The sequence below is a fragment of the Strix uralensis genome, chromosome 34 (assembly GCF_047716275.1).
Source record: "Strix uralensis isolate ZFMK-TIS-50842 chromosome 34, bStrUra1, whole genome shotgun sequence".
NCBI lineage: Eukaryota > Metazoa > Chordata > Aves > Strigiformes > Strigidae > Strix > Strix uralensis.
Window position 1 is genome coordinate 3,142,023 of NC_134005.1, and position 19,579 is coordinate 3,161,601.

Sequence of the window (19,579 nt, forward strand, 5' to 3'; positions counted from 1 at the left end):
GCCCCTCATCATGAGGCTATTGGCCTTAAAAACGAGGCTCTGGACCACCTAAATGAGGCTTTGGTAATACAAGAGTCTGGCTCTAAAAGTGAGTATTTGGACTCTGAAAATGAGCATTTGGATTGTATAAATGAGGCTTTATAGCCTCAGCATGAGGCCTTGGACTGCAAAGTTAGGTTTTCTGTTCTATAATAAGGAATTGGACTGTATAAATGCAGCTTTGGACCCTAGTAATGAGGGTTTGGGCCACAGAAGTAAACTAAAACTGAGGCTTTGGACCCTAAAAATGAGGCTTGTTACCCTAAAAGTAAGGTTAAGACCCTACAAATGAAGTTTTGGAGCCTACAATGGAAGGTTAAAACACTAAAATGAGGCTTTCAGCCTTGAAAAGGATGTTTGGACCCTAAAATTGAGGCCTTGAACAATAAAGATGAGGCTTGGAGACCCAAAATGAGGTTTTGTTCCTTGAAGTGAGAGTTTTGATGATTAAATCGAGGCTTTGTGCCCTAGAAATTATGTTTTGGACTCTAAAAATAAGACTTTGGAAACAAAAAATGGTGCTTTGGGCCGTAAACAGAGGCTTCAGACTCTCTAAATGCAGATTTTGACTGTAAAGAAGTGGCTCTGTCCCTACAAATGAGAGTTTACACCCTTAAATGAAGCTTTGGGCCTTTAATATAAGAGTCCAAAAATAAGACTTTGAGCTGTAGAAGAGGGATTTGGACCCCAGGAATGAGAATTTGGACCCTAAAGTTGAAGCTTTGAGCCCTCTAAAGGAAGGTTTGGAAACCAGACTGAGGCCCCGGACTCTGAAGTGAGCTTTAGTGTCTTCAAATGAGGTTTGGACACTAAAACTGAGGCTTTAGAAATGAAAACTGAGGCTTTGCCACTGAAGAATAAGCGTCAGACCCAATTTTAGGTTTTTGACCTAAAATGAAGGGTTGAACCCTAAAACTGAGGCGTTGGACTCTGTAAAGGAAAGTTTTGGCCCTCAAAATTCCGGTTTGGAAAATGAAAACGTGGCTTTGGGCCCTAAAAATTCCAGAGCAGATCCTAAGAATTAGGTCCCTGAAAAACAGACTCTAAGAAATGGACTCTCTGGTCTCTGAACAATGGACTCTAAGAACTGAGGCTTTGTGCCCTAAACGTGAGGGTTGAGCCTCAAAAAATGAGATGGACCCTGGGGGTGGCCCACGGGGTGGCCAGAGGGGGCACCTGGGATTTAAATGGGATAAACTGGGAGAGAAATAGGATGATAAAGAGCCTCAGCTCTACCCCAAGTGGAAGAAAAAAGCCCAGCCCAGCAGAGCTGGGCTCAGCCTTGCTCTCTTCTTGCCCAGCTCCTTCTGGCCCTGGGTGGAAGTGAGCCCAGCCCAGCAGAGCTGAGCTCAGCCTTGCTCTCTCCTTGCCCAACACTGGGTGAAAGCTCAGGTGTCTCCCCTGCCCCTGCGCGTAGGTGCCATCCACCCCTCCCCGGCTGCACTCGCCTCCTCTCCTTTGCCCTCCAGGGACATTCCGACCTTCACGATGTCATTCCAAGTGCCTGGTTGCCCTCTATTGCCCCAAAAAGCCGGTTTCTTTCCCCAACAGCCATGGCAAAGGTCCCTGGGGAAGGTCCCTCCCATGGGACCACGCTGGGCTGATCTCAGCGCCACTGGCCAACTGCCAAACCCTTCTCCCCCTGCTGCGGTTGCAACCGATTAAAAAAGTCGACGCTCTTTTGCAACTTTCCCCCTTTATTTTTATTCCTCTTTTTCCTGATGGCTCCAGCCAGGGCCTCTCCGGCCCGGGGAGATCTGCTCCTCAGCGCGAGGCATCGCGGGGAGCCGGGTCCCCTCATCCCTCCATCGGTTGCCCCAAAGCCCGGGTGTTGATCAAGGGGCTCCTCGAGCAGGTTGGCCCCGGAGTTCCACATCCGGAATTGTTTTCCCAGGTTACTGCAACACGGGCCAGAAGTTCTGAGGAGGAAACTTCACAACACTCTCCATCTTATCCTCCGTAGCGGCCACTCGGGCCCGTCGCAGGAGGCCTCCTCGAGCAGGCTGGCCTCAGAGCTCGTCGTCGACAAAACAGCTATGACGGGTGTTCCGAAGTACGAGGCCTCCTGAGGAGGGGAGGGCTTGGCTTTCCGGGTCTTTGCAGCTGCCAGCATTTTTTCCACCATTCCTTGTCCTCGTCTTACTTGTCCTCCCCATCCTCCTCCTTTTTCCCCCCATTCTCCTTCTCCTCATCCTCCTCGTCCCCATCCTCCTCCTTTTCCATTTCCTTTTCCTCCTCCTCTGCAGCTCTGAGCCGTCGCTGCCTGCACTTGGGCTCGGCTCTGCTTTGACACTCGGTCTTTGAGTGCAGCTTTGCCCTTGGCTTGGCCGGTCCCAGGCTGCTTTTCTCCAGAGGAATCCCCCAAGATCTCCGGCTGCTGCCTGGAAGGACACAACGGCAGAGAGGTCTCTACCTGAGGAACACGCTGGGTTTGGGGCCGCATCCTGCCCCCCATGACCCTCTTTGTGCCCCTGAGCTAGGCCCCGCAGCTGACACACGGCTGTCCCCGTGTCCCCAGGCCACGCTGGGGCTCTCCTGAAGGGCTGGAGAAGATCCAGCCCTGTGAAACTGGCGGTCCCACTAGCCCCATCCCACCCCTCCGATGGGCGGTGATGAACGGCGAGTGCTTGGGGCTGGGGAATGGGCTCTGGCTGGGTCAGAAAAGTCACAGAACCACAGAATAGTTTGGGTTAAAAGGGACCTTTAAAGGTCCCTTTAGTTCAACCCCACCCCTGCCACGGCCAAGGACATCTTCAACCAGAGCAGGTCACTTCGAGCCCCGTCCAACCTGACCACGAATGTTCCCAGGAATGGGGCATCCACCACCTCTCTGGGCAACACGACCCTGTGCAGATCCCCAGCCCTGAGCCTTCAGCCTCACCTGACCGAAGACTTTATCTTCTTCCTCTTCTGCCCTGTGATCTCCCGGAACTGTGGTGGTTCCTGGTTAGGCGAGCTTGGAGCAGCGAACCCAGGACATCCCACTGGAACTGGGAGGAGAAACCTCGTCAGAAGAGCATCGCTGGGCCGCTGCCGGCCCCGGTGACACGCAGGGGTGCTCCGGCCCCTTCCCCAAGGTCCAAGAGGGCCGTTCTGCTCCCCTCGCAGCCGCCATCGCAGCCTCTCTGCCCCCAGTTCCCCATTGCCGTGGTTTTGCGACGGCATTGTCAGCTCCCGGTGTGGGAAGGGGGAGCGGGGAGGTGACCGGGACTCTTTTGGGGGGTCGTTTCTTGGCGGGGAGGAGGCGGCCTTGGATCACCATCCTCCCACCACACCCTTGGGCGCATCCCACCCCGGGGCTCCGTGTTGGTGAAGCCAATGAGTCGTTAGGACAAACGGCTGTGCCGAGCTGGGGGGAAGCTTTGGCACAAGTCGGAGCCCTTTGACACTCAGCGCCGGTGATTTCCAAGTCAAATGACAGAATTTGGTTGCCCGCACTGTGGAAAGGAGCCGGGAGCTGCTTTACCTTGTCCAAGAGGTGGCAGAAACTCTCTTCTCGTCTCCTCATCCTCGCCAGGGACTTGTCTCGAGGTCTTGAGAAGAGCCCTGAGAGGTGGTTTGTGCACAAACTCCATTTCAAGCCTGGGAACGAGGAGAAGACACCGCCGTGACCCAGAGCACCACCAGCCCTTGCCGCTCGCCGTGCTCACCGGCAGATTTTGGCATTGCCGTAAAGGCTGTTTTTTTTCCCCAACTCTACCATGTTTCTCCCCAAGTCCACCATGCCCCATCCCCAAGCACAGTCCTGGGAAAAGGAGTCACCCAGCAAAGAGTCCAGGCCACCATGGGAAGGAAGTGTTGCCTAAATTCCTTGGTCCTACCCATCAAATCTGCCTTATGGGAGTGACCACGGCCTGGGGACATCGAGAGTGGCTGCCGGGTGTCCCCATGGGAGGACACCCGTGGGGTCACAAGGAGCAAATGTCACCTTGAGAGCGGCTACAGCCGCCAACGTACTCTCTCGGGAAAGATGACGACATGGCCAGAGAAACTCAGGGAGGCCACAGGTACCATCCGGGACACCACCATGTCCAGCAGCCGGGGGACCTGCAATGGAGGAGCTCAAAGATGGTGGGATGTCCTCAACATGGCTGTGAGGCCGTATTGGAGGAGCTCGAGGCAGGGAGAGTTGGTAGGACCATCAACTCTCACCTGGCCGTGTCCTGCCGGGCCACCGCCATGGGACTGCCCACGCGCGCCACGGAGAAACAGAATCACTGACCTTGAAAATCACTTGTTCCAAGTTCTCCTTCCCAGACAACATCTCCAGGAAGTCGTAGTAGAACTTCATTTGCACCGTTGTGCCTTCAATGAGGAGCACCCCGATGTCCCTCAGGACGAAGGCGACGTTCTCCCCCTTCCCCAGGCAGTAAGAGAGGAGGGACACGGTGCCCTGGATGCAGCCCGCTGCTTTCTGCCGGGACACTGAGGCAGCTGCGGCCACCTTGGAGTATTTGAGGGGCTCCAGCTCCTTGTTGCCTGAAAAAAACCACACGAGAGGAGTGGAGACATTCACCCAGTGGCCCTTCCGCAGGCGCTTCCCAAGGCAAAACGATCGTTGCCTCCCCCAGAAAGAAAAAAAACCCAAATTTTGGGCTCTGCTCCACAGAGGGGGAGTCACTTCCGAGAACCTTCTCAGCCCCAGGGAAGGGACGCGATGACCGTGAAGCCAACCGGGGTTTAATCCGCCATCTTACCGGGCAGGTAGGCCTTGTTGTCCGACAGGTTGCGGACCACGATGAGGTTTTTGGCCGGGCGAAAGACGGGCCTGTGGATAGTCACGGCCTCCTCTCCAACCTGGATCTGTCTGGAGACAACGTCGAAGCAGCCGAGGGCGGGAATTCGGACACCCTGGAACAGAAGAGAAGGAAGGACCCAAGGGTGAGGACGGCAGAGGGAAGAGCTGGAGGTGGCCCTGACCAGGGATGGTGCGTTGGGATGGATCCTGCCCGCTCCCGCTTGGGGAGGAGACGCTGAGTCCTCCCCCTCTGAAAAAGTCAGGGCAGGAGCAGCCTGGAGAAGAATTTGAAATCCAACCGCTGGTCTATTTGAAATAGATTTTAAGGCCTAGTGAAACGTGTTCGGGACTGAGCGATCTCGTCGTATTACCAAGGCACCGGGGTGCTGCTCAACAGGCCTGAAAAGTGTTCTTAGCCCGCTTCTTGGATAGTCCCGACCCAAGGCTGCTCTAAAACCCAGTCAAGCTAATCCTATGGAGGCAGTTTTAACAAAGGATGATTAATTGACTAAACACAGGGGGGTTGCTAGATTAAGAGAATTTAGGATATCGAAACTGCTCACTCTACCTAAGCTTTTCGTAAAACATCTTGGAGTCTTTCTCAGAATTGTGTGAGATAATAATATCATAAATAACTAATAACTAAGAAAAGATGAGAATCAAGAACTAAAAGGTTGAGTGGAAACTTCCAAAACTTTGGACTCAGGTAATAGATTCAGATACAGTATATAAACGGTGCAAGTCTTTGGGACATTGGCTACTCACTGAGGTGTCGGCCCAACTCTGAGTTGTCAATAAAGCTAAGCCTAGAGATTCTTTAACAAGCCCGAGGGCATCCGGGGGGTCTCCAGTGCCCAGGATCAGCCCTGAGGTCCACCACCACCTCCCAGAGGTGATACCACCCTGGCCCAAGCCCTGTTTGTCCCCCAGTGGGGACTTTTGGGGTGAGTTTCCCACTTTCTGAGGAGGGAAGAGAAACGACAGGCTGTGCCCCGGGGCCGCGGGGACTCCCCAGCCCTCTGGGCGGACAAGGAGGATGCGGGTGTCACCCCACCTTGCGCAGCAGCAGCCGTTCTTAAATGCAGCCGGCCACCGCGTCCCAGACGGCTCTTCGCTCTGGAGAACAAAGGAAAACCAGGTCACGCTCCACGTCCACCAGCTCTCAACCCTCCGATGTCCCCCTGAGCTCTGGTGCATTGAAGACCGCGGTGGGGAGAAACACCAAAAAAATGGTGAAGAAAGTGCAGGGTGCGCTGCTGCCGCTGTTCTTCCACACCAACGAGAAGATCGAGAGCGTGGCCAAGGTCAGAGATCAGTGACTGGTGTCACGGGGAAGGGCGTGCTGACACCACGGGGGTGGCCTGGCCGTGAGGGACAATGGGATTGTGTGTCACCGCAGGGTCCCGCTGCGCCGGTCCCACCTCCACCGGCCTCCTTCCCCCCTGCTGCTGAGCTGGAGGGGGAGGTGGGGGCCCCCCCAGCCCAGAGGAAGGGTCCCTGCAGCCCCAGCACCAGCAGGGCCGGAGAACTGGGCACAGACATTTCCCTGCTCAGCAGCGGCCCGTGGCCACCGAGCACACGAGTCCCCACGGGCTCTGTGTGCTTTGAGCCCCCATCCCTGTCCCCCAGGGCTGTGCCCAAAGACCCCCCGGGGGGCTGGGGAGACACCCCTCATGGGAGAGGGCTTGGTGAGGACAACCCCCAAAGCCCCGGGCCGGGCTGGACGGGGGCTGCAGACGTGCCATGGGGTGGGCTGTGCTGCTCTGCATCGCCGCCCTGCTCCAGCCCCGCTGCTCCAGCTGCATCCTCCTTCCCTGCCCTCCAGCACGCACCCCCCAAGGGCAAAAACGAACGCAGGAAAGGCTTTTGCCTTTACAATCCTTTCATCCCTGTCTCCTGATTACGCTTCCCTCTACTGCTGCCCAAATCCAGATGGTTTATGCTTTGGGCCATTTGTTTCACGTACAGAAACTTTGTTTTCTGCCTCTTCTTTTCTTCCATGATTTGATATTTCTCAGCATGACACAGTTCTGCTGCTGTGTTCACTGGTAACATTCTCACCTGCCCACGCTCTGCGCTGGGTTTCTGTCCAGCTCCAAATCCAGGCTGCTATGACAGAAACTCCGAGTTAGTTTCTCACATTTGGAAAACTTCCCTTCTGTAACTGTCAGTGAGGCTTGAAACTGCCCCCACTGGCTGATAGACCAAACCCTTTCTCGTGGTTACTCAAGGAGGTTGTGGGGTCTGATGTCTTTACACTCGAGTTTCATGGCTGTCTTCATCAGCAAATAATTTAAATATGGGGGAAGCAGCAGCAGGCAGAGAATTCACTCTGAGAATGAACCATTTCCTCTGAACCAAAACACTACTGGGACCAGAGGTTACAGCGTCTGCATTTTGTAGAAGTTTTGGAAGGTTCTTGGGAAGATTATCCCTATGTTGTGACTACAGAGAAAGGGAATTTGCCTGCAGCGGAGCAATCTGCCAAAGCAAGTTTTGGCAGAACTGGGAGGAGGTGAAACACTGAAACCCCAAAAGTGTGCTGCCCCCGAATCCCGTTGCACTGTACCTGGGGAGCAGGTGGCATTCGACCTACACACGTGCTCTGGTGTGTATCTCCCACGGGGCTGCCAGCAAGCCAGAGAGAACAGAGGGAAGGTGCAGAATGTTTCTAGAGAAAGATGCAAGAATACGTGGTTAAAAACCAAAATAAACTAAAAAAGAAATACTGTACTGAAGAAAGTACTAGTTAACAAGGAGCAGTGGGAATAAATGGATGAAAGGGAACATTTGCGACGGCCTGGAAAGGCTACTCAAAGAAAAGGCAACACTTTTAGCACAGGTCACCTCCTCCCCTCCACCCGCGGTTTCGAAACCTACTTTGTAAAACCTAATTATGTGTTTCCTTCCCCGGATCAGGCATTTCCCCATCCTCCTTCACCCAGAATGCCTGTTCAGTTCATGAGAACCGTGCTGCCTTTTGACGAGAGCATCCGAGAGAACCAGGCTGTCCCTCAGCACCCTGCATGTGGTTCCCTGCGTTCAGCCCACTGCAGTCACTCCCGTCACGCTGGAATTTGTTCAGTTTTCTCTGTCTTTCTGCACATCCCAACCCCCACTGCATTAGTGCTAGGAAGGCTGACGAGTGTGGAAAGGTCTGTCAGCATAGTTTTTAAATGCCCAGCTCACATCATTGCAATTTTCTTTGCAGATTTAGGAGGGAACTGCTCAGGTTCAAAGGGTGATCGCAGCTCGTGATCGTGTTGCCAAATAGAAGGCTCAGAGCAATGTATCCAGCACGGCTGGTGCTGCTGCAGTGCTCTGTGCTCTCAGGGAAGAGCACTGTAGTGCATTTCTCAAGGCAATTAGAAAGGTGTGGGAAAAACCCCTTTTCCTTCAAAAAAGGGAAAATAAAATCTTTTTATTGGGTGCACAGTTAAGCACTACTTCTGTACTCCCCGTCCATCCCCTCCCTTCACTTTTTGGGTACGACCTGAAGGACTCAGACAGAACGGCCTGTACTGCTCCGTTGTTAGAGGGGGACGTACTGGAACTTGTAGGCTACAAACCTTGGGAGGCCTGATAAAGGGAAGAGAAAAGCACTGAGAAAAGTGCTGATATGGTGAAGAATTGCTAACCTGTGAGTCATGCTTGATAAAGGGCCGAAGACGGTGCAGACAGCTAGGAATTTAGAGTTTTTTACAGGAGTGGCTTAGTTGCTATTAGTCCAATTGCTAAAGTTTCAGTAGCTACCGATTAGCGCGTGCTGATAAGAATTCTGAAGCATAGCAACCAGTCAATTTAACACACGCATCTTCTGATTTTCTATAAAAATGAGTGTTACATGTAATAAAGTGAGAACTTTGCTTCCATCAAGCCTGTCTCCCGTCTCTCAGTTGCGGCATTCACTCCTTCTGACTAACAAACTCGCTGATTTCTAAACATTTCTGAATTCCAAACTCATTGGCTGTTGTCTTGCCCCACTCGCTTGCTCTTAAATCTTTGGCTTTTGGTGGGAGAAGAGGTAAAAAACTTCTCTGTAAAATTTATACGACCAAAACGGGAACAAAATTATTAGTTTTTATTGCCTGCGATGGCATCTAGCACGTAACACGGAATGGGACTTGAGGTGTTTCCGCGTTGTTCAGAATGATACGGATTTGCCTCCACTGCGTTATCACCGGAGTTTGGGTGGATAGCAAATTAGGGAATCTCAGGGAAATCGATGCCGCTCCCTCAGGAATCCCACGTTGCAGCACACTGTCTCTAGGTCACCACTTGCTAAGGGAAATATGCGAACACTGGGGTTTTGTGGCCTCTAGAAACGTGCTTCTGTTAAACAATTGAAAGCGACTACATCTTCCCTTCTGGACCTTTCCAGAACATACAGTCTCACAAAGTACACCACAGACGGGGGTTATTCTTCTCAAACGGTGCCCACATTATCCATATTTTACACACACTCAGGAGTCAGTATGAACAAAAACTAGTTCTGGTTTTCACAGGGCTTCTCTTGAGGGACAAACCCATCTCACTCACCTGAATGCAGCAAAGACAGGAATTGTCATTCGGTGCGTTTATCTCTGGGCCTCAAAGGAACCTGTAACACACATGAAGAAAACCCTTGTTTTCTTGGGCTTTAAGCAAGATGACTTCTTTAGGGATGAATGGGAAGTACAGCTCTCGAGAAACACAGACACGTGTTTTCATCAGCGTGGGAAAAAACAAGTATGATCACTCAGTTTTAAATGTGTTTTCATTCTGACTGATCCCACAGCAAAGAACCTGGAGGAAATGGCCTTATTTTCAGTTTCAACAATGCTGGAAAGGGCAAGAAATGAGAACCTGACAGCACCACGGTTTTTCACTGTAAAATTAGATGATCAAAGTGTTATTTCTGGCCGTCATTGCTGCATCCTATGAAAAATCTCTTTATAAGCAGAGAGGTGGGGTTGCTTTTATTCCCTTTGCTCGTCACATCATTTCAATTGTATTTCAGGCAAACTGCCCAGTGCCTGCAGTGTGCCACAGCCCGCAGCCCCCGAACAGCCCTCCCAGCTCTGCAGCACCAAGGCTGCGCTGTGTCGCTTTTCAGGAGTTAGATACTATCCAGTAGGAACAGATGATCAGCTTCAGAGAGCGGGGCCTCTCTCACTGCTACGCTTCTTAAGCGAGTAAATGTTCAGTCAGGACGATTCAAGTGAAAGCGGGCACCTTCTCCTTGAGAATGACTTACAGCATCACAGTTATTTCACGTCTGGTATATTTACCCTGTTACTCCTTTCCATCAGTATATATACTTAACTGCATTTCTCGAGAAGGAGGAATTTTATTGCTTTTTACCTTGGATAGGCCCTTCTGTCAGTGCTGGCAGAATGCACCTTCCCCGGCCTTCCTGGGGAATCGCTCGGCGCTGCTGAGGCCGCCCCCGAGTGCTGTGTCCAGCGCTGGGATCCCCAGGACAAGAGAGGCGGGGACAGACTGGAGAGAGTCCGGGGATGGGCCACGAAGGGGATGGAGCACGAGGCTGAGCGAGCCGGGGCTGTGCAGCCTGTGGAAGGCTCAGGGGGATCTTGGCAATGTGCACCAACACGCGATGGGATGGAAGGAGGCAGACGGAGCCACGCACTCCTCAGCAGCGCCCACCAACAGGGCAAGAGGCAACGGGCACAAATGAAACACATAAAACCCCACCTGCACACAAGAAAACACACTTTTTGTTACTGCGAGGGTGGGTCAAACACTGGCACTGGCTGCACAGAGAGGCTGTGGAGTCTCCAGCCTTGGAGTTACTCAAAATCCAACCGGACATGGTCCTGCACAACTGGCTCTGCTGGCGCAGGGGGGGTGGACTCGATGACCTCCAGAGACCCCTTCCCACCTGAACCCCTCAGGGAATTCACAGAATCACAGAATTATCTGCGTTGGAAAAGCCCTTGAAGATCCTCCAGTCCAGCCATGAACCTCACCCTGACCGTTCCCAACTCCACCAGATCCCTCAGCGCTGGGTCAACCCGACTCTTCAACCCCTCCAGGGATGGGGACTCCCCCCCTGCCCTGGGCAGCCCATTCCAACGCCCAACAGCCCCTTCTGCAAAGAAATCCTTCCTAAGAGCCAGTCTGACCCTGCTGCAAAATTCATTTCCCTTCCCTGGCCCCGCTCCCTGCTGCAAAATTCCTTCGCAGCCGCTCACCCAAACGCCCTCGCTCCACCACGGCCCTGGCAGCCCCGCTCTGAACGCAGCGCCGGGCGGTACAAATCCTGTCGCCAGGTGCAAAGTCTGAGTTGCTTAAGGAAGAGCTTCATGGCGGTGAACTGCCACTGACTGCCCTGCGGGAAGATCGGTGCTGTGCCACGCCGGACAAGTATTGGCTGGAAAAAAACACCCAACCCCCCTTGAAAACCCCGCAAAAAACCCAACGCACCCCGCAACGCCTCAAACCCCTCCCCCAGAGCCCTCCCCCCATCCCACCCCCACCGCCCAAAATAAAGAAGCAAAGAGACCTTATTGCCTGTGCTCTGTGCCAGCAGCGTTACACACACTTTCCCTTGGACTCTCCGAAGGGTGTTTCCGCGCGGCGCGGATCGCAGCTGCAGGGCCCGACACCGGGAAGTCACCCCGCACGCAGCCTCACGGGCTGAACTGGGCAGAAAAAGGGTTTATTTGTGAGAGGAAGCGCGGCTGCACAGCCCTGCCCCGCGGCTGGCTCCGGCGCCGGGCTCTGCTCAGAGCCGCGGCTTCCGGGCGGGGTCCTGCCGTGCCCGGGGCGTCCCTGTGCCCGCCGGCACGCGCGGGTCAGGCGCTGGGCCGGGCACCTCTAGCGGGGGCCTTGCCGGAGCTGCCCCGGCCCCGCCCCGCCCCGGGACGCTCTTTCCGGCGGCGGCGGCGGCGGCGGCGCGTGCAGGTACCGCGCGGCGCGGGAAGGGCCCGGCCGGGGCCGCCGGCGCCTGGGCCTGGGGACGGGCGGGGCGTCTCCGGGCCCGGCCGCTCGTCCCAGCGGGGCGGGGGAGCCGGCAGCGGGGCTGAGCGGGCGATCGGGTGCCGGGGGAAGAAGCGGCGGGTGCTCGGAGGGGAATCGGTGCCTCTGCTCGGGCACTGAGCTCGGTGCGTGCGGCCTCGGCAGGGCCGGGGGGAGGAAACGCGGCGAGAAGTGTCTGAGGGGCAGAAACGAACTCGGTACCTTCCGGGGAAAAAAACCGCAGCGGGCAGAGCTGTTGAGGTTCATCTGCTAAAGAAGCTGCCAGGTCTGGGAACACTGTGCTGCTGAAGCTCCTCCACTGGCGATGTTGTCTGCGCTCACCGTGAATTCTGCAGCGGCTTCTCCAAATATTCCTTAGCTACGGGTGTTACTGGGGTTTTGTAGACAAGCGCTTTGGGGTTTTCCGAATGCTTCTCGGTGCACGTTGAGGTGAAAGATGCGTCTGGCCAGAGGAAGAGGCAAGGTTTGGATTCTCTAGATACTGATTTGCACAGAAATACAGATTGCTGTGTATTAAATTATGTTTAAATAATGAGGGAGCAATTGTATGGAATGTACAGTTACGGACCAGTTTTGATGCATGTGGAGTGTGTTTACACTCTAGTACCGTACAAAAGAAGTCTTGTGGTAGTCTGTTGCTATGTTGTGCTCCTCAAATCTGCTTTTTTTCCTCTGTTTAGCTGGAGATTTCTGTTCAGCGGGTATTTCTCTGGTGTGCACTTTCCCCCGAGCAAAAGGGCTCAGTCTCAGTCTTGTTGCCCTGAGGTAGCTCCGCCGTAGCTGAAATGTCTCACCATCTCTTCTGTCTCCTGTTTTCTCTCTCAGGGGCCCCGTGGTGAAGAACAGTCCCCAGAGGGCTCTGGTGCTCGCAGACAGCGGCTTGATGGCTTGTGCCGTGTCCCTCTGGTGCCGTCTCCAGGAGCGGGTGAGTGGCGTCACACCGCAGTAAGGCAGCGTCCCGCTTTGGGAAGAAAGTGTGCTGGGTTGGAACCCCTTGGGCAGGCCGGGAGGAGGCTGCCTTCCCGGGTCAGGGCTGAGCGCTGGCCTGTCTTACCTGATGTGGAGTTGATGTCTGCCCCCGCTTTAGCTCTAGAACTACTCTGAGAGCCGGGGAGCTCCGGTTCCCTTAGGCTGTGTCCTTGGAGCTTTCCCACGCTGTGGCATCCCGTTGGGGTCCCAAACTCTGACCCGGCGTGAGGAGAAGGGGCCCAGTTTGAGTTTTGTCCCGTTTGGGCGCTGGGGAGGCAGAGTTCTGGGCTGAACGCTGGTGTTAGAGGAGCTGCTTTCCCGTTCCCTGCCTGCAGCTCTGGATACCCCAGGGGACCAGCGTTAGCAAGTGCTGGTGGAGAGACGTGGGGGTGACCGTGCCCAGCCTGCCTGGGTGAGCCTGTTCCGAGTGCCCCCACCCTGTTCAGTCCCACCTGCACCTCCAGAAGGCTTGAGGGGCCGTGGTCACGTCTGCCTCGGGTCACAGTTAACAGTCACGGGTTCAGGTCGGCTTTTTAAGGCGGAAAAGCAACGACGATCTATTTTCTGCTGGGGCTGCCGGTTCCGTTTAGGGTTTGCAGTCGCCATCTCCTGGCGGGTTTAGATTCGTCTTGCACATTCACACACTCCTTAAAATGCTGTGAGCGGCCACTGCTTTGCACAGCAGTTCAAAAGTTTCTGGCAGTCCTACCTGTATCTTGCAGTGTTGTGGGACAGGCACATCGCTGGTGGTGTGTGTGCTTCTGGTTTTGTTGTTTGTTGGACGTCTGGGGGTTGTTTTTTTCAGGAGAAGGTGATAATGAGCAGGCTTCAGCTGACACTGTTGTTTCCTGGAATTTGTACTTTCCTAGTGACCCCCAGAAACGTGGCCAGACGTGCCACAAATGGTATTTCCCGGGGCAAATAGAGGGATTTCTCAGTGCGTGTGAGTTGCAGGAGACATTGGAAATAAGCCGGGTGGTAGATGTCCCCGCAGCTGCCAGGAACGTTAATGATCAGAGTTACCCAGTCTCTGCCCGTGAATCCATTTGTTCTGTGGCTGATCCTCAGTACCAGCTGCTGTCTGTAATTGTGTCTCTCTGGTTGCACAGGATTCCTGGCTGTACCAGACCGGCTGCATGAAATAAATGTGGACTTGCTGGGTCGGTGGCTTTGTGACCATCAGGCACCTTCTGGAGGACGCGGTGGGGGAGCAGAGAAGGTATTAGGTGGCTGCTTTTGTTTGTTCAAAGCTCAGTGGAGATTATTTTGTGTGAAGCTGAAGAGTTTGGGGAAAATAACGTCATGACTCTTAGGAAATACTGTGTAAAGTGCTCAGAGTGTTTTGGCCCTTGTTTTGGTTCTTTGTTGTGTCACTAACACTTGTCCCCCAGTCTTGAAGTGCTCTTGGTTTGAGGCCTCACTTTAGGACAGTCTCTGTACTGAAGTAGGCCTTGCCGGTCACTTGAACCCTGTTAAATCAGGGTCTGAATTGTTTTTGCCGTTGGGAATTCTCTCTTCTTTCGTATTTGTAGAAACATTACTGCTTTAGTGCATGTTAGTCCCGGGCATAATCGTGTTTGACATGGCAGCAGGAGATGGTGTAACCTGGAACAGACTCCACTGACAAATGGATCATCGAGCAAGAGATTCTTTCTTCCCCCCTAAAACTGAAACTAGTTGATCTGAAGCTCTTTGTCCTCACTCCTGAAAAGGGTTTGTGGTTTTTTAGCCTCTCCCATTGAAGGTCAAGGCTGTTTCTTGCATTTTTGTTCCTTGCAGAAGGGGAGAGGTCCCCTAAGAGAAGGCTGCATCCAGGAACTCTCTTTTCTTTCTTCCTGAAGAAACTCAAATTTTAAGTGTTGTTTCTCTGCACCAGTGTTACGACAGCACACCTGGTAGTCTGCAGAATGGCCCGTACAGTTTGCAACGTCGTGTTTAAAGCAACCTCCAGTCATGTTCTGCTTCTCTGTTTGCCAGTTCCCTGACGTGTGGTGTTGGTGGGGGGCGCTGGCAGGTTACGCCGGAATGTGGGAGAGAGAGAAACCGCGGCTTTACTGTGCCTTGGGGCGGGGAGACGGGGGTTTGCTGCCAGCCCAGGAGCATGGTAAGGAATCCTTAACTACCTGAAGTTCACTTCATGAAACCTTCAACTGGAAAAGTGTTTTTTCTCCTCTGAGTGTAACTGGTCACTGGGCTGCAGTTTGATTAGAGGGCAGAACAGGGTGGGGCTGCTGTAGGCGGCTCCTGGGGGAGCACGTGCTGCTTTCCAGGGCCTGTGCGCTGCCACCCCCCGCACGGGAGTCAGCTGCTGTTCTACACAGCTGGGGCTCCCCAAACACCTACCACAGGTTGTTTCTCACAAGACCACTTCGAAGATCTCTGTCAAAATCCTATTAAAAAGCCTCCCTTGCAAATCTTTTGAGCCTTTCTTTCTCGAAAGGCTTTTAGATGGGGTCAAACAACAACTCAGCTGTCCAGTGGCGCGATGAGTTTTCTGCTCAAAGCCTGGAATTAATTTATTTTTCATGACTTCAAAAGGCTTTTGTGTGCAAGGGAATGGCAGCGCTGCTCAGGTGTTCTTTATCCATGAAGTTAAACGAATTAGAAAAAATGTTTTTGAACTCCCTGTTACCTTTGCAAGTGCCACTTCTTTTTGCCAAGGGAATCACAGTCAGGACAGAGGATTATGCCCCACGCTGTCCCCCTGCCCCCCAGGTGATGACCTTCAGCCCCAGCCTGGTGCCCACAGCCACCTCCCCTGGCACCACCACTGTCGCCAGTGTCCAGCCCGTGGCCAGACTGGTGTTGATGGCACCTGCGGTCCCAGTGTCACTGTCACCAGCAGCGTCCAGAAGGACATCGTGGTGTCCCTGCCCCCAGCAGTGACACCCCCATGGGTGCCCCCACCCCAGGACCCAAACTGTCCCCGTCAGCCACCACCTCCCCCAGTGTCCCTCCCAAATCAGAGCCTGGGACAGTCCACAACCACCCCCCCTCCTCTGCTGGGAAAGCCAAGAGGACCCCCGGGTGGTGGCACAGTGCCCCCAGTCTGCCCAGTGACCCTACTGGGACCCTGATGCTGGGGACAGGGGGTAGCCTGGGGGTCCCCCACTGTCCCTGTGGCCCCTCCCAGTGTCCCGTGATCCCTCTATGGTGACAGAGACGGAGGCTTGGGGTCCCCAGAGTGTCCGTGGATGTCCCCCAGTTTCCCCATTTACCCCCCCCAATATCTCCCAGTGTCTCCCAGTGTGCTCCCCTCCCAGGGGAGGGCAGGGCTTGGGGTGGGACCAGCTCCATTAAAACCAGCAGCTCCCATTCCCTGCCCCTCTTCCTCCAGCTCCCCGTGCCCCTCCCTGCTCCCACCGACTCCCCCAGTCCCAGTGCCCCGCCCCGCCGTGCCCCTTCACTTCACCCCTCTCCGGCTCCCCCTTCGCCGCCGGCTCCAGACCGTGGCGGTGCTGCAGTGGGTCTGCTCCTGCCTCGCCCTCAGTGAGTAGCTGGGGGTTGGGGATTTGGCCATTTGGGGAGGGGGGGTGTTTCCCAAACCCCCCTGACCCCCCTCGGCCACCCCCTCCTCCTCCTCCCAGCTGCTGGGGACAGCGCCACGCCTGCAGCAACCTGGGCTTACTTAAGATGGAGCTTAAGCGGACGCCCAGGAGATGGCGAAATCTTCTCATCGGTCGCTGTAGGGACACGAGTCACCACACAGCGCCTTAATGCTCATTTTGGGGAGAAAGAGACATTTTCACACATCCCTGACCTCCAGAGATCCTTGCCTGCCGGTACTCTGCTCGTTCCTAATCTAATGAGTTTTGTTTGTGCCTTCTGTGCTCTTTCCCCGAGGAAAAGAAGGGACCCGCGTGTGGTGGGTTGATCTCAGCCAGGAAAAGCCCGACCCGGGGATGGAACAGCTGATTTCAGCGGCGGCCTTGGGAGCAAGGACAGAGGTGGTCGGGGCTGTGGGAAAGGAGGCGGGCATGTGGGGAACACCAGGAGAAGAGAGAGAAGAGAAGGAGGCACTAAAGGTCTGAGTGTAACCACTGCAAACGTAAATTCATCAACAAACTTCATCTGTTTGTTACAGGGCGGAGATGGAGCCAAGGGGTGACATTCCCCAGCACAGTGCTGCCCAGGCACTCACGGACACGGGATTGCTTAAACCAAACTAATTTATTGGGGATTTCTTCAGGGTATTTGTCTATTTCTTTATAATAAAATAAATATTATTTCTATTGGGTATTTATTGACGCCCTCCTGCGCCTCCGAGCTGGAGCAGCGTGCCAGCGGAGCGGGTCAGAGGCTGCGCGGGAAGCGGGGACCCGGCTGGTGTTGGGGTGCTCCCGGGGCAGAGGAGGCGGCGCAGCACGTTCCCCGTCAGGAGCTGCCGGGGGTGCAGCAGCGCGTTGCCGGCAGAGCCCCCGCGGTGCCCAGCGCTGGCGGACGACGTGGCCCAGGGGTGGTCTCGGGGGCGCGAGCAGCAGGCGCTGGGGGATGTTGTTCTCGGGGCACTCGTAGGCGCTGCCCTGTCCCAAGGCTGGATGCGGCCCCGTCAGGAGGGAGTTGTTGGGGCGGGCTTGCTTGGCAGGCGCCGCGGAGCTCCCCGCCTTCTGCAGAGGCTTGTGTCCAGCCAGGGTGTCACTGGGCTCTGCTTTGCCCTCGCAGTCCTCGTCCTCCCCTCTCTGCTCCTCGGCACCGCTGGCGCTTCCCCGCTGGCTGCTGCTGTCGCCGTCAGCGCCGCTCTGCCTGGGCAGCCAGTAGAGCCCCAAGAGCACGAGCAGGGCGTCGGCGGAGGCCCAGAACCACCAGTGCTGGCAGGCCCCGAGGAGCAGGCCTTCCGGAGCGAGGCCGCGCTGCTCCTGGCTGCTCTGCTCCACCTCCTCCATCAGCAGGGTCATCTCCTGCTGCTCCTGCTCCTCGCGCTGCCGCAGGAGCTCTTGCGTGGCCGCGTCTTGCCGGTCCCCGGCTCTCAGCACGTACTGCACGATGCTCAGCAGGGTCAGGACGCGGGTGATGAACACAGCCATGGTCTGGAGGAGGAGGAGGGAGAGAAGGGGCTCAGTGGGGCTGGGTGGGAGGGAGGTGGCGGCTGGGGCAGCAGGGGAGAATATGCCGGGGCTGGGGCCGGGTGGGAGAGGGCCCGAGGGAGCTGGGAGGCAGTAAGGGGGAGGGTGGTGAGCGCTGCAGGGACGGGGACATCTCCCCACAGCCCCCGGGCACTGGCCGTGGCTGGCAGCCCCGGCACCCCTGCGCCCAGCCCCGAGGGCGGCACCTGCCCTGCCCCAGGCGCTCCCCGCAGCGGCTGCGCCCTCGCCCCGGCTGTAGAAACCCCCCTGAGGGGCCAGAGCTTCTGCCCCGGCCCTCGTCCGGCCCAGCCTTCCCCCCACCAGCCTCACCCACCGCTGGCCCGAGCCGTACTGCAGCGGGTGCTGCCGGCTGGCACCCTGGTGACATCCCTGGGTGACTTCTCCTCTGTGATGTCACAGGCACCAGAGCCCCACGGGGACACCCGCCCCTTGGGCCACGGCCACTGCCCCCGGCTCTGCAGCCCCCTGGCAGGACAGAGCTCCTGGGGCCCCTAAACAGAATCACAGAATCATTCAGGTTGGAAAAGCCCCTCGGGATCATCGAGTCCAACCATCACCGGCCTCTACAAAGTTCTCCCCTACCCCACATCCCCCCACAGCTCATCCAAATTCATACCAGACCTGCAGGTCACGCTGTCCAGGAAGGAAGTGGCACCTCAGCTGGCTGGAGCTGTCACCCACGGGCAGAGGTGGCTTATGTTGGCAACGCTTTAGAGCTTCCTTCAGCTCTATTTTCTGCTCCGATCCTCCCGTCTTTTATCACATTCCACCTCAGTTTCCCACTTGCAAAACACCAGCTGAGCAGCCCAGCCGGAGAAGGAGAACCCCCGGCGAGGAGCTGGGGATGGGGAGCCTTGGTGCTACCCCAAGGTGCACCCCGCTGCCTCCTGCCTTGGGCACTGGGTGTCTGGGTGGGTTTGCTGTGAGATGAGGCTTCCCAGCACTGATGCCCTGGTTTAAGTGCTACTTTAGACAGGTATGTGCTGCCTTCCTCCAGTCCTGCTTGCAACGGGACAAGATTTTTCTCCTCACACTGCAGAGTTGCAGAAGCTGATGAAAAGCTGAGCTGGTTCAGCCTGGAGCTGGTGATTGCAGGCATGGTTTCTGAGCAGCAGGTGCGAGCCGATGGCACTCGTTGCTCTGATTTATTACACTCTGCCATAAATTCGTAAGACCCCACTACCAGAAGAGATCAAAAATGGGCTACTTCAACAGGCCGTAGTTTGAGGAGCTTCTCCTTCCCCCACTCTCTATAAACAGCCTCACCCTGGAGCTTGAGATGTCTTTAATTAAACAGAAGGTTTATACTGTCACCAGAAATAGAAGTCTGGAGATGCTGATGCCCTCATCGGGTGTTTCCTGCCATTGTCCTGGCTGTCGGTCCTAAAGCCTTCAAATATTGCAGGTGCTTCTGACAGACACAAGCAATGGCAGCTGAGTCTCATTTCCATGTGTTCCCCGGCGGGGGCACCTCTATCATGTCCCCAGCGTGGGAAACCAGCTTGGACCGCGGCTCTGTCATGGCAGCAGAACACGCGTGATGAACTGTTTCCTGCCAGTGCTGTGCTGGGGCCGAGAGACAAATCCATAGGAGGAAACATTTCCACTGAATGGGGGTTTTTCCCCTTCAGTTTCACTCCTTTTGTCAGCACACTTACCTAGAGCAAATATTTAACTTCATTCTTACAAACAGTCCCCGCTGTTTTCAAGAGGAATGGAGAGTTCCTGCAGCACAGGCACCTGCTGCTTGTTGCAGGCTGGTAGCAAC

General features: G+C 55.4%; 3 protein-coding genes across 21 annotated transcripts in view; 1 reads left to right on the top strand and 2 right to left on the bottom strand.

The window, feature by feature from the left end:
• Positions 1-1,718: 1,718 nt before the first annotated feature.
• LOC141936804 (uncharacterized) overlaps positions 1,719-19,579 on the bottom strand; it is a 34,549-nt gene continuing 16,688 nt past the window's right edge. The window contains exons 1-13 of one of the 15 annotated variants that reach the window (XR_012626803.1): positions 11,283-11,455; positions 10,972-11,103; positions 10,121-10,471; positions 9,317-9,377; positions 7,347-7,448; positions 6,839-6,886; positions 5,832-5,893; positions 4,737-4,890; positions 4,262-4,518; positions 3,997-4,086; positions 3,506-3,621; positions 2,921-3,029; positions 1,719-2,420 (exon numbers count right to left, since the gene is read on the bottom strand). Coding sequence is in view for 10 of the 15 variants with exons in the window: in XM_074854120.1 (XP_074710221.1) it covers positions 2,228-2,420; positions 2,921-3,029; positions 3,506-3,621; positions 3,997-4,019 (441 nt within the window). In the remaining 5 variants the exon portion in view is untranslated. Of the gene's footprint in view, positions 2,421-2,920; positions 3,030-3,505; positions 3,622-3,967; positions 4,087-4,261; positions 4,519-4,736; positions 4,891-5,831; positions 5,894-6,838; positions 6,887-7,346; positions 7,449-9,316; positions 9,378-10,120; positions 10,472-10,971; positions 11,151-11,282; positions 11,456-19,579 lie in introns of those variants that run through there. The other 14 variants (XR_012626802.1, XR_012626804.1, XM_074854130.1 and 11 more) reach the window with 14 other exon arrangements.
• The window catches only part of LOC141936803 (coiled-coil domain-containing protein 81-like), a 54,246-nt gene continuing 46,556 nt past the window's right edge, over positions 11,890-19,579 (top strand). For 2 of the 4 annotated variants that reach the window (XM_074854115.1, XM_074854116.1), the window contains exons 1-3: positions 11,900-12,221; positions 12,584-12,683; positions 13,837-13,946. In XM_074854115.1, coding sequence (XP_074710216.1) covers positions 12,195-12,221; positions 12,584-12,683; positions 13,837-13,946 — 237 coding nt within the window. In that variant the 5' untranslated portion in view covers positions 11,900-12,194. Of the gene's footprint in view, positions 12,222-12,583; positions 12,684-13,836; positions 16,960-19,579 lie in introns of those variants that run through there. The other 2 variants (XR_012626800.1, XM_074854114.1) reach the window with 2 other exon arrangements.
• Positions 16,406-18,659, bottom strand: LOC141936802 (uncharacterized). Of its 2 annotated transcripts, XM_074854113.1 has the most exons (3): positions 18,428-18,659; positions 18,125-18,302; positions 16,406-17,754 (listed from the first exon to the last, which is right to left on the bottom strand). In XM_074854113.1, exons 2-3 carry the CDS (start codon positions 18,176-18,178, stop codon positions 16,957-16,959), a joined length of 852 nt encoding a protein of 283 aa, XP_074710214.1. In that variant the 5' UTR covers positions 18,179-18,302; positions 18,428-18,659; the 3' UTR covers positions 16,406-16,956. The 2 variants fall into 2 exon arrangements, with proteins under 2 accessions (XP_074710214.1, XP_074710213.1); XM_074854112.1 differs by lacking the exon at positions 18,428-18,659 and having other exon boundaries at positions 18,125-18,361.

What these genes read in the sequence shown, in the direction of transcription:
- LOC141936802 (XM_074854112.1), bottom strand. Translation starts at nt 18,352, where the DNA reads ATGATCCCGAGGGGCTTTTCCAACCTGAATGATTCTGTGATTCTGTTT. An exon ending in CAGTACGGCTCGGGCCAGCG is followed by an intron (nt 17,755 to 18,124) that starts GTGGGTGAGGCT and finishes CTCCTCCTCCAG; the next exon opens with ACCATGGCTGTGTTCATCAC.